The 12306-nt window shown below is 41.6% G+C and overlaps 1 protein-coding gene across 1 annotated transcript; it reads left to right on the top strand.

Annotated features, from left to right (window-relative positions):
• The first annotated feature begins 2577 nt into the window (after positions 1 to 2577).
• On the top strand, positions 2578 to 11780 carry LOC117477037 (NXPE family member 3-like). The gene is made up of 8 exons (XM_034123748.1): positions 2578 to 2612; positions 3558 to 3676; positions 5086 to 5106; positions 7309 to 7752; positions 7904 to 8199; positions 10415 to 10485; positions 10806 to 11012; positions 11096 to 11780. The coding sequence occupies exons 2-8, from the start codon at positions 3596 to 3598 to the stop codon at positions 11644 to 11646; spliced, it is 1671 nt and encodes a 556-aa protein (XP_033979639.1). The 5' UTR covers positions 2578 to 2612; positions 3558 to 3595; the 3' UTR covers positions 11647 to 11780.
• The last annotated feature ends 526 nt before the right edge of the window (positions 11781 to 12306 follow it).

Raw genomic sequence — 12306 nt, 5'->3', positions numbered from 1 at the left:
TGAAAAGTAGGCCAAGTTGATAATAAGAGCTCATTGTAGGCTACATTTAAAGTTGAATTTACCTGTGTTTGATTGGTAAGATGGATGAAATTGTATCACCAGTCCATTTGTATGATTACTTTCCTTTTATTAACATGTTAAAAAAAAATCAATCAATTCAATCGAAATTTATATTAAAAGTATTTGAAAACTAAACTTGTATTTGGTTTGTTATTTATTGTTTAAAGTTACCTTTAAGATTTTTTGTAGGTATGCCCAGGTTTGAACAGGTATGCCCAAGTTTGAACAGTGGATCAATTTACCCCCTGACCTGGATCAACCTACCCCTAACCCGGGGCAAGTTGAGCCACAAGACTTTTTTTTAGAAGTCATATTTTCACTGCTCTTGATCAAATATTAATTCTTATCATTGCCATTGATAGGAGACATCCTGAATTATAGGTGTGTGCTTTCATTTTTACTATGTGTCATTTCTCCTTGCTTAGAGGACAGCATAACTAAAAAATGGCTCAATTTACCCCACTCTCCCCTACGATAAAACTGATCTGAGACACTGACAGATTAGACCAGGGGTCGGCAACCCCTGGCACGCGTGCCAGCATTGGCACGCGGCACCGTAGCCAGTGGCACACTAGGAATAAGTCGAATAAGTGTGCAAAATATTTAAATTGTATTTTCGGATCCTGAACGAGACCGCCGCCAGAGCGCGTCTCCCCGTTACCTGCAGAAGGAAGCCATGCACGCAACGCAGCCCCGCTCTCTTTAACTCCAGGTGACTTTCTGCCGCTTTCCTCCGTGGTGCAGTGCTGATCGTTTCACCACGGAAGAAAGCACTTCACAAATTGCAGTACCCATAAGGAGCTTTACAAATGTCGCAGTTTTTGCGTGGCTGTGTGTGTCTTTAGTTGAAAGCCCAGTGGCGATCTGCTCATCTCTCATTGAAATAATATGCTACAAAGGGGCGGACTGGCCATCTGTGTGTTGAACTTTCCTGTCGGCTCCCAGACCGTAGTCGAGGAGGGCAGAAGCAACGAGCTTCAGGTTCAATAACCCACTTTAGCTTAAATGACTGGAGAGAGGCGAGCTCTTCTTGGAAGGCCGTTGCATTTATTTAGCTGTTCTTCTGTTTCACAAAATACTTCACAGACCTCTGCTTTTCTGCTGCCTCGTTTCACTTCCAGAAACATACACACACGCACACGCCAAACCCCTCTCTCTCCTCTCTTAAAGGGGACAGCGATCTCATCTCACTCTGCATGACCCTAATATCATAACATGTGTGTTCTGGAGAATCACAGAACGGACGATCGTCCTCGCCCCCCCGCCCTCCTGTTGATAGATCACGAGCGTCAAGCTCCTCAACATCCTCAACACCCCCCCCCCCCCCCCCCCCGTTGATAATTCTCGATCGTTGGCACGCTGATAATTTCTTTTTTTTTAAATGGCACTTCATATCAAAAAGGTTGCCGACCCCTGGATTAGACTATAAAAACCAACCCAGTCTCACGGCATTTCGTGTTATAGTCTCGAAATAAATGTAATCTATTGATTCGTGTTCACCAACACGATTTTCACCTTTTTTTCGTGTCACACAGAACGATTTTAAAAGCAATGTATTTCTATTGGTAGTATGTTTCGTGCCTGCACCACGTCTTTTTATCCAGTCGGGTCTTGGAATACCAGAAGCTGTGGGGTTCATAAAAACATGTTCTTACTCAATATCTTACCCTGAGCCTAACCCTTTTATTTTAAATTGTATAATGTCGGAGTTTTTTTTGCCATCCACGAGGAAAATAAATGGCTCAGAGCCTCAGTATACTGACATCTGTATTTTTTGTCATCTTTTTTTCCTTCTAATTTGTTATTATTTGGTGCAGGCACGAAACATACTACCAATAGAAATACAATGCTTCTAAAATCGTTCTGTGTCAGAATACTGAAATCTGTATTTTTTTTAAATCTGTTTTTCCTTCCAATTTGTTATTATTTACATTGCTTTTAAAATCGTTCTGTGTGACACGAAAAAAAATTGCGAAATCGTGTTGGTGAACACGAATCAATAGATTAATTTCGTGACTATAACACGAAATTCCGTGAGACTATGTTGACTGAGCATGCTTTGCTCATTATAAGGATGTTTGACACCTATAAGGTGGTAGTACTACAAGAAAAGGGTGTCATTCTCCCTTTATTCATAGTTTATTAACTAAATACTGTATAAATAGAGTCCTCTTTCCTCATTTCAGCAAATTACAAGAGAAAGTGGCAAACATGCTTTCAGTAACCAAACAACGTCACGTGTGTGTGTGTGTGTGTGTGTGTGTGTGTGTGTGTGTGTGTGTGTGTGTGTGTGTGTGTGTGTGTGTGTGTGTGTGTGTGTGTGTGTGTGTGTGTGTGTGTGTGTGTGTGTGTGTGTGTGTGATGCAGGGGGGGCGGGGCCTGTGTGTTTGTAGAGTAAGAAACAGGAAGTCAACCACACATCATCTACAGCTTCCTCATGATCTGCACCAAAACCTCGAATCAAACGCAGCCTGAAGACCTGAGGGGGGGGGGGACCCAGACCTCAGGGGGGTCAACACGTGGTCTGAGGACCTGTGAGGGGACGCCTGAAGGTAAGGGCTCATTCAGGCTTTATTTCAGTGTAATCTTGTTAAATATCAGACAGGATGCTGGTTCCTCCGTCACACTCACGACTAAAAGAAGTGTTACTCACTGAATTCATCCTAAACGCCTTCAAACTTTACATTTCAAAATCTGCTTCCTCAACATTGTTATTTTAACTTCAGGTCACTGTGGCACACATAATCATATGTCAAGATGATTGGAGGTTTCTGGCTCAAATGCACTTTGGGGAATTACCTTTCCCTTTAAATGTATACATCCTCAAACTGAAACCTGTGATTCTTTTAAAATATTAAAAGCAAACAAATATTTTGTCCCGCAGATTAAACCTGGAGACTTTAATACTGATTGAAGCTGCTTTACATTTTTAAAGGTGACTCTGAAACATCTCCAGGAACTACAAAGTAAAAATAGCTTTTACTGCAACTTGTATTAATGTTCAATGTCCTAAAAAGGCTTGATGATACAATGAAGTTGATACACTTATATATACATATACAAATATATATTTCACAGTAAATCTACCGGCCTCTAAGAAAGCAGATGTGACGCTGTTACAACGTTTCCTGATTCACTACTTCCTGTTGCAGTAAAGTGCTCTGTCTGTGCCCTCCCGCCTGCTGTCTGCATGTCAGCTCCCCACACGACACAATCTGCCGATATCTGTTTTTCTTATGTCTGTTTGTTTTAATCTGTGTCTATGTTGTTGTCAGTGACGTATTGTCTTATCTTTTTAAATGCCTTTGTGATGTGCTGCAACCCATTTTCCACTCGGGGACAAATAAACGAAACTACTACTACTACAAATCCAACGCGCGTCAGTTCCTGATGTGTTCCATAAAATGACTTTATCTTTTTCTAATTATAATTTATTCTATGATTACATTTTGTATTAACCTGGCATAAATGTTTTATCCTTTAATCCTGTACCAAAGGAAGTGGTCACAGTGTCAGGCTGGAGCTGGACAATATCATGAAGGAATCATCTTTTAAAGGAAGAACATGTTTCACCATCGTTCTCCTTCTGCTCATGGCTTTCTTAATATTCTTCCAGGTGAGAACTGTTATCTGGGATCACTAATAGGGTTGACTTATTGTGACATGTTTAACATTAGTCCGATTGGTTTAGGAGACAGGCCCTATGCAGGGACACAGACAAACATGAGGGCCCTGACCAATTTGCTGCCCTAGGCAAGATTTTAGCTGGCGCCACATACAGAGCGTTGTCCGGGATTTTTTTACCATGATCCCGGACAGAAAGTCAGAAAAGTCATTTATGAAATCCTTATTGCAATTTGGCGGACGATACACGACTGCGCAGAGTATAGGCGAGGCCGGGTTCAGTTCAAAAAGCTGCAACTCAAAGCTAGCATAGCTAGTTACAGGGTGAAGCAATCGGCATTGGAGGCTAGCTCTAAACACTGATGCTATGCCCCGACAATGGCCGGTGGTACGCGGGGAGCAATGTACAGTCAGGAGGAAGAAGTTCAGAGAACGGTGTATACTCGCCAGCGTGGACCCAGGTCTCCATCATAAACATAAAATCCAGTTCACGAGAGGTGAAGAAGTCGTTTAGCAGGAACGTTTTGTTTGTTATCGACCTAACATTTAGCAAAGCCATGCAAAGTTTTCGCTCCGGGCTTGCTGAAGGTGTAGTGCGTCTCAGCTGACGAAGATGTGCGTGTTGAACGCCGCGCGGGCCGGGAGCAGTCAGTCGGGCAGGAGGAGCTGTCCAGCGGGCCCAGCAGAGGCCGCAGCTCCGGAAAAACAGGGCGAATCCACCGAACCCTCACATGGCGTGCAGCGGGGAGGGCCATGACATCCGAGGCGTGGATAAGTCCCAGAAGAAGCCGTCAGGTATGCCTTAAGATGGACCAGTGCACCACCACGCTTTCCCCGTCGTCTAAAGCGCTTTCGGCGAGGCAGGATGCAGGGCAACCGGCGCAGGTAGGCGGGAATATCCGACAGTAGAGGGGGGGGGCGACGATTTATGATTGCCAGATGTAGATTTGGGCAGCAATATAAACTCCAGTGAGGGTCTGAGGTGGAGGAGAGCTTGGCGATCGTAGACGAGCAGAGCAGAGACATTCTGACAAACATAAAACAAAAACAGGATAGCTAAAGGCAGAGAGCTGAGGGAGCGGCGAGCCGACACAGGCGCCATCTTCCCACACACTGGTCACAGCTGTACGGTCTCTCAAGGCAACTCAAAGTGCGTCACCAAGCATGTCGTTGTGTCCCTGAGACACTTCACCCCAAATTGCTCCTGTGGGGATTGTCCACAGTATTCAGTATGTTAGTCGCTTTGGATAAAAGCGTCTAACAAGTGACATGTAATAATAATAATATTGTTTAATGTATAGATAATATAAAATCCATAAAATTCCAATTTCTGAACTGCAGGAATGAATTGAATTCCAGAAATGTTTTATATTTGGCTAAAACTAATGTTTCCTTTTTCAGCTTAACATATGGGACACATTGGTGAGTTATTTTTGGATGTGTATTGTGCATGAGCCATCCACAGTGTATGTTATATGTTTGAGTGTAATGTGTTGCTGATTAAAAAAAGCATCAGATTTTCTGCTCAAACCAACATTAAAGTGCAGACACACGGAGAACATCAGATCATTTATCTACAATCACAGTCGAGTTGATGGCAATTGCACGAGGCATTACAGGGGTAGAAGAGATGCAAATCCAAAGGATTATTCTTTGTTCAGATTTAAGTTCAGCAATAATGCCACTTCATTACATCTCATCGTAGGCAGGATATTGTGAATGACATTTATGAAACACCATAAAGATGAAGAAATAGAAATATCGAGATAACATTTATGTGGATAACATCATACAGAGGAATGAAGGGAAATGAAAATGTGACACATTAGCCAAGCAGTCTCTTAAACACGAGTAAATAATCAACATTGCACTCAGTAAATCTAAGGCAAATACAGAGTGACAAATAGAACATCATTAACCTCTTAAGCACGGCGGTCCCCCCATTGGACCCCTCCCACCGTTTTGTTTTCGAGATAATGTCTCAGGGCTTCTTAACATTTATGAAACTATTAATGTGTAGCACCAGATTAACGGGAAGAATCTCAGCTAACTGAAGATATGAACCATTTTTACCAAAACAAAACACAAGTCTCATAAGAAGCGTCTAAATGACCCCTGAGTGAAAAAATTCTAACGCACTGCGGCACACAATTCAAGATAAAGATACCCTTATTACTTATCGTAGCTGCACATACAATATAGCTGATTAAAGCTGAGACTCAACTGATTATTTAGGTATAGTATCATCACTGAGCGATCCGAACTTGCGACAGGGGAAGCAAACACAGACATCACAACACGTACCTTTACGGAGCTTTTACGGCAGATCGTCTCACCGTAGCTGTCAATTAGGTCAAAAGACGTGTTCAATGGCATTAAAACGAAAAAAAAAAAATGCTACAACTGTTGATCCATAGGTTGATAATGTACCTGTGCCTTTTAAAAAATGATTTATAATCCATAATTCCATTTTTTTATGTAAAAATCGGAGCGGAAAAGTTAGCTGCTAATGGTAGCCACCAGAGTGTATGCAGCTTCCGGTTTTGGTAACGCGTCACTCTCACTCCTTATTTGTTAACGTGTTGGTGTGTATATAACTTTCCCTCGATTCCCTTGGCTCTAGCGGTTATAAAGAGATTTCATTCATCAAAATCGAGCAAGGGGGGCCAGAGATAGGTCAAATCCACCCAAATGACCCCAGAAGTGGGGTTTTTTTGGCTAAATCTCTCTAAAAAGGTCACATTTCACTTGTTTTGCATCAATCTTGATACAGGGTACATATTATATGTTGTACTTTGGATTCCTAAAGCTTTAGTCTACTAACCCATCATCCAAGGGTAGTTTTCACTATAAGTAAAAAATAATTTTTGGACGGACACTATAATTTACAGTTTTTTACTATGTAAAATCTGAATTTTCTTTAAAATAAAAAACATCTATATTGATTCTGACTTTTCTACATCCAACTCACAGGTTTATCATTACTTTGAGAACAAAGATTATTAATTTAACCCTTTTAGAAGGGAAGATATGGTCATTTGTTCTGGGAATGTCATTTTCGAGCCTGAGACCTGAAAAACAGGCTCAGGGCTTAACAGGTTAAGGAGTCACATTGACACATTAGCCAAGCAGTCTCTTAAACACGAGTAAATAATCAACATTGCACTCAGTAAATCTAAGGCAAATAACAAATATGAAAAATAGAACATCATTAAGGAGTGGCAACACAATTGGGACAAAAGAAACACAAGAAGACACCTATATGCACTGCAGCCAAAAATCAGTCAGGACACTTAAAAGAACCATCAATTTGGATATGTGTTATCAAGGCTTATATTAGGACATACTAGAGTGAACAAAACATGACATTATTCATAAGAAAAACATCTTTCTGGATGATATGAACACTGCCAGGTTGAGGAATCCGTAGAACATGTAATTCTGCAGTTTGCCAAACACAAATCAAGAAAGAGAAACTTTGAAGACAGAAATCAGGAAGCCTGGAATGGAGCAAACATTACACAACAACATCTCTTATCAACCCCCTTAACAAATATTCATAGATTTGCTGCATTTGTTTGACGTATCTACGTAAACTTCTCTCTGTCTCTCAACCCCTTCAAGTTTCAGCCTAAAATGAGCTCCACCATCATCTACCCAAAAGCTCCTACTGAACCTCCCAAAGTCCGCAGCATCTGCAACTTCCCACCATTGTCCCCTAAGGATGCTCTGGAGGAACGCCTGCTACTAGAATCTGTTGCTTGGCCTGAAACTCCTGCATTGCCATCTCCTCTTTCCCTGGAGCTGACCAGTGATCCAGCTCACAGCTCTTTCACCATTCTCCCAGCGAGAGGAGGAGGACAGTGGCACGTAGGGGATCAGCTGGAAGTTAGCATCAGCATCTCTGACTTCAAGGGACAACCCAAGAAGTCTGGGGGGGACTTTTTATTTGCCCGGCTGCACAACCTAACGCTTGGTGCAGGTGTAGCTGGGAAAGTGGTGGACCATCTCAATGGGAGCTACTCTGCTGTCTTTCCTTTACTCTGGGAAGGAGCAGCTCAGGTTGAGGTGATGCTTAAAACTATCTTTTTCTATGTGATTTTGCTGTAGGCGTGTCATTTGTCTTCCAACTGATTACTCACAAAGCCCCACCCCCTTTTAACTAATGTTGATAAGACTTTTTATTTCAGACAAAAACTCTTGTTTTCTATCCAATCAGGTGACGCTAGTTCATCCCAGTGAAGCTATCACAGTGCTGAACAGGTTGACGAGTGAGGAACCTGACAGGGTATTTTTCATAAGCCTCTTTCGCTCAGGCTCACACTCTGAAACCACCATCTGTAACATCTGCCTGCGTCAAACCAAGCAGCCAATCTGCGACTTCACCGACCCTCGAACCGGCGATCCTTGGTTCTGCTACAAGCCAAAGAACATGAGCTGTGATGCAAGGATCGCCCACAGCACTGTAGGATACAAACAAACGCTCAAGGCCAAGGAGGATGAGCTCTTTCAAGGGTAAGGAAGCAAAGAGACTGGTCATTTGTGTGACTTCTTATAAATACATACATCATGTGTTACCTATTTATCTCCTTGCCTTGAAGTTTCAGAAGTTTGTCAGTACAGGCAGTTTAGATTAAAAGTAGGGGTGTAATGGTTCACAAACATTTCGGTTTGGTACGTACCTCGGTTTTTAGGTCACGGTTCGGTACGTTTTCGGTACAGCAGAAAAAAGGATCACAAAACATAAACAATTTTTTGGGGGTTTTTAATTATTATTAAACTGTGAATAATGTATTCACTCAAATAAATACAAAATATAATAAAATAAACATTAAGGTGCAGCATTTCGATGAACTTAAATCATCTGTATTTGAACTTTACTGTACTAGTACTCACAAAACATAAAATATTTGTTTTGGGTTTTTAATTATTATTAACCTCTTCTACACCGCACCCCCGATACCGGGGGGAAAAACGCGTCATCTGCAGGAAACAGCGTCTGAGGGCATCTTAATATTCAATAAACTATGAATGTTTTATATCCATGTAACGGGAAGAAACTCAGCTAACTGACCTTTTTTTTTTTTTTTTTTTTTTAAACCCACAAAGCTAGCGTTGAGCCTATGAATTAGCCACGAGCGAAAAATGCTAACGGAGTGTTGCACAGAAACTCACTCATAACACCCTTATTACTTTTCGTAGCTGCACGTCCAACCCATCGATCTGATCGTGAGATGACACAGAATCGATGGGTATATACATCATCACTCCATGATAAGAACTCGCAAAGCTATTAACAAGAACAGACATCAAAACATGTGGCGCTAGGTAGCTAAAACAGCAAAATGGCTCACCTTGGTCGTTGTCTGGTCAAAACTGGTCTTCAATGGCATTACAACGATAAAAACGCTGCTGAAGTTAATCCTTAGGTTAATCCAATGTGTCTGTGTCCCTTTTAAATGATTTCTGATAATCCATAAGCAATAAACCTGCTTTTCCGTTTCCAGATGTCAGAGCGAGAGATAGGTCCACTCTGATGCAAACCTGCATGCGCAAAGCCCCCACCTTTTTTTCTTTTACCATGTGTGTGTATGGGGAAATTCCCCTTAGATTCTATTGGCTCTAACGGTCAAAAAGAGATGTCAATCACCAAAATCGACTAATGGGTTCCAGAGAAACGGTAAAACCCCCATTTCCACCCAAATCACCTCAGAGGTGGAGTTTTCTTTGCTAAACCTCTCTAAAAAGGTAAAATGTCACTTGTTTTGCATCAATCTTGATACAAAGTACTTATTATATGTTGTACTTTGGATTCCTAAAGCTTTTAGTCTACTAACCCATCATCCAAGGGTAGTTTTCACTATAAGTAAAAAATAATTTTTCAAAGTATGCCTCTCGTCCAATGAAACGACTTGGTCGCTCTATGACGCGTTGAACCCAATGTGAGCAAATGACACTGAACGCGGCGACGCAGCACCTGAGATTACTTCCAAAAAGTTGTTCACGTTCTCAATTTTTTACGTTTAACGTTATATTCGTTTGGTACGTGTACCGAACCGAAGGGACCATACCGAATATTTTCGGTACGAATACGTATACCGTTACACCCCTGATTAAAAGATAATATAAATGTAACCACTCAGTCTGAATTATAGTTGACCTTCATGTTTGATAGGATATAAATCTGGATTTTCTGTTTCAATTTGATAATGTTGTTTATCTGTACACATAACATCTACACATGTCTGTACCTCCTCGGAGAAGTAACCTTTCTCTCATTCTCCCCGAGGTTCTTCTATTTGTTTCCTTTAATCCCTCAATTGTGCGTTTTTTGGGGAATTTTTCCTTGTGCGCTGCGAGTGTGTGAGGACAGAGGGCGTTGTGTGCTCCAGAATACACTCTGTAAAGCAAATGAGACAAATGTGTGATATTTTGATTATTTTATCAATTCATAGTATTTATAGACAGCTTTGGTCAAATACAAATTATGCCGTAAGGCTTAGTTCTAAGGTGTGAACCTTCCAAGTTCACACAAGGAAAATGTAGGGTGGCAAAAGCTGCAGCAAAAGACCCCTTATATCAATATAATGAAGATAAGATACAGCATGAAAAGTAGACCTTCTAAACTGTTTACCCCAGGTAAACCTCCATGCCATTCCACAACCATGTAGAAAAGCTGCATTTGGGATATTAATGTTTATTGTAGTATTGTGTGTGTGCTTTTCTTCAGTCGTGTCAACTTGAAAGTCTGCATTCCGGCTTCAGGACCTGCCGGTGTCACTGTTTTACCAAAAAAGGAAGGTAAGGAATGCATTTATCACTGAATTCATGATCTAATGTGCTCCATGTACAGATGATGAAAGTGTAGGGGCAGAAAAAAACAACAACTCTGTCTTTTGGGATCATTCTTCTGTTGAGAGATGTATTTAGCAGGCCAATTTGACAGGAGCAAAGGGAGCATGGAGCTCTCAGCTCAAACTTTGTCAACAAGGCACAGCTGTTGCAGTGTCTCTCAGGAGTAAGGCCATAAAATGTTCATACATTCAGTCTATACCTTGATTTGGTTAAGGTCAGTAACAAACGTAAAACAACCCCCCTATTATCCTTCAACTTTCTCTCAGGTCAACCAGAGGTGGAGAGCAGCATTGTGAACTTTCAAGCCTCTGGCTATTACTACCAGGGTTTATGGCGAGCACTAGATGGCACCAAAGTTCGCCAATTCACCGGCGCATCTGCCATCACTCAGTGTCTAAAAGGCAAAGTGGTCCACCTGTATGGAGACTCTACCATCAGGCAGTGGTTTGAGTTCCTCAACGCAGCACTACCAGGTAACTAATCCACAGGGATTTCCGGCAACAGTTTCATTATGTTCACACTGCATCTTAATCTGTTTCCTCTGTAATACCTTTAGATCTTAAGGAGTTTAACCTGGGCAGCTCGAGGCAAAATGGACCTTTCCTGGCCTTAGACTATGAAAACAAAATCATGGTGACTTTCCGCCTCCATGGTCCTCCTCTCCGTTTTATTGGCTCAAATGAAGAAATTCGTTACATAGCCAATGAACTAGATGACTTAATCGGGGCTCCCAACACTGTTGTCGTTTTTGGCATCTGGGCTCACTTTGGTTCTTTCCCCATCGAGGTGTACATCCGGCGGCTACAAAGGATCCGCAGTGCGGTGGTACGGCTGTTGGACAGGGCTCCAAAAACGGTGATCATCATCAGGACTGCAAACCCCAAAGCTTTGTGGCTGGATGTGGTGATAAACAACAGTGACTGGTTCTCGGTGCAGTGTGATAAGGTGCTAAGAGCCATATTTAAAGGACTGAATGTTCATCTGATTGATGCCTGGGAGATGGTCCTTGCTCACCACCTGCCAAACAGCCTCCACCCACAACCTCCTATTATTAAGAATATGATGGATGTTCTCTTCTCCTACACATGTCCTCAAAAAGGCAGATAGATAATAATAATAATACATTTCATTTATCAAGCAATTCAACAATTACGCCAATTGTAGTGTATATTATATTCTTTGCAAGCTCTTGCCAATCCGCGGGCCTTGAGTTTGACACCCCTGGTCTAAACAATAGATTGATGTTTTCAAATGTTTTTTTTAATAAATGAAGCTCAGCGCAAGTTCTTTCAGGAAGGCTGGGTATATATATACATTCACTCATCAGCTCATCACAGCGTTCTCTTTAACCTATTACATTTCACCTCATTCTCCATCAGCCAATCACTGTGCTGCAGCCAAACTTTAAAATAGTTATCCTCTCTCCTGCAGTCAGCTGTGACTTCAGGTTTTCATGCCGCCCGCCTCCTCCACATCCACCTCCTTTCAGAATCAAAATCGGAATACCTTTGTTAGTCCCACAAAGGGGAAATTTGAGTAGTTACAGCAGAAAAAGAGCCAGAGACAGCTTAATGTTACATATGTTACATATTTTACATGCACCTGTTGAGCCCCACGGACCCGCCAAAGGGGCCGAAACCACAACATCTGCAAGCAACAGTGTCTGAGGGCTTCTTAAGATTTAATAAACTATGAATGTTTCATATCCATGTAACGGGAAGAAACTCAGCTAACTGATGATATGAACCATTTTTAGCAAAAAAAACA

This window comes from Trematomus bernacchii, unplaced genomic scaffold, assembly GCF_902827165.1.
Source record: "Trematomus bernacchii unplaced genomic scaffold, fTreBer1.1, whole genome shotgun sequence".
In the NCBI taxonomy this organism is placed as follows: domain Eukaryota; kingdom Metazoa; phylum Chordata; class Actinopteri; order Perciformes; family Nototheniidae; genus Trematomus; species Trematomus bernacchii.
Note: the sequence above shows the minus strand (reverse complement) of the source record. Positions and strands in the feature narration are given on the sequence as shown.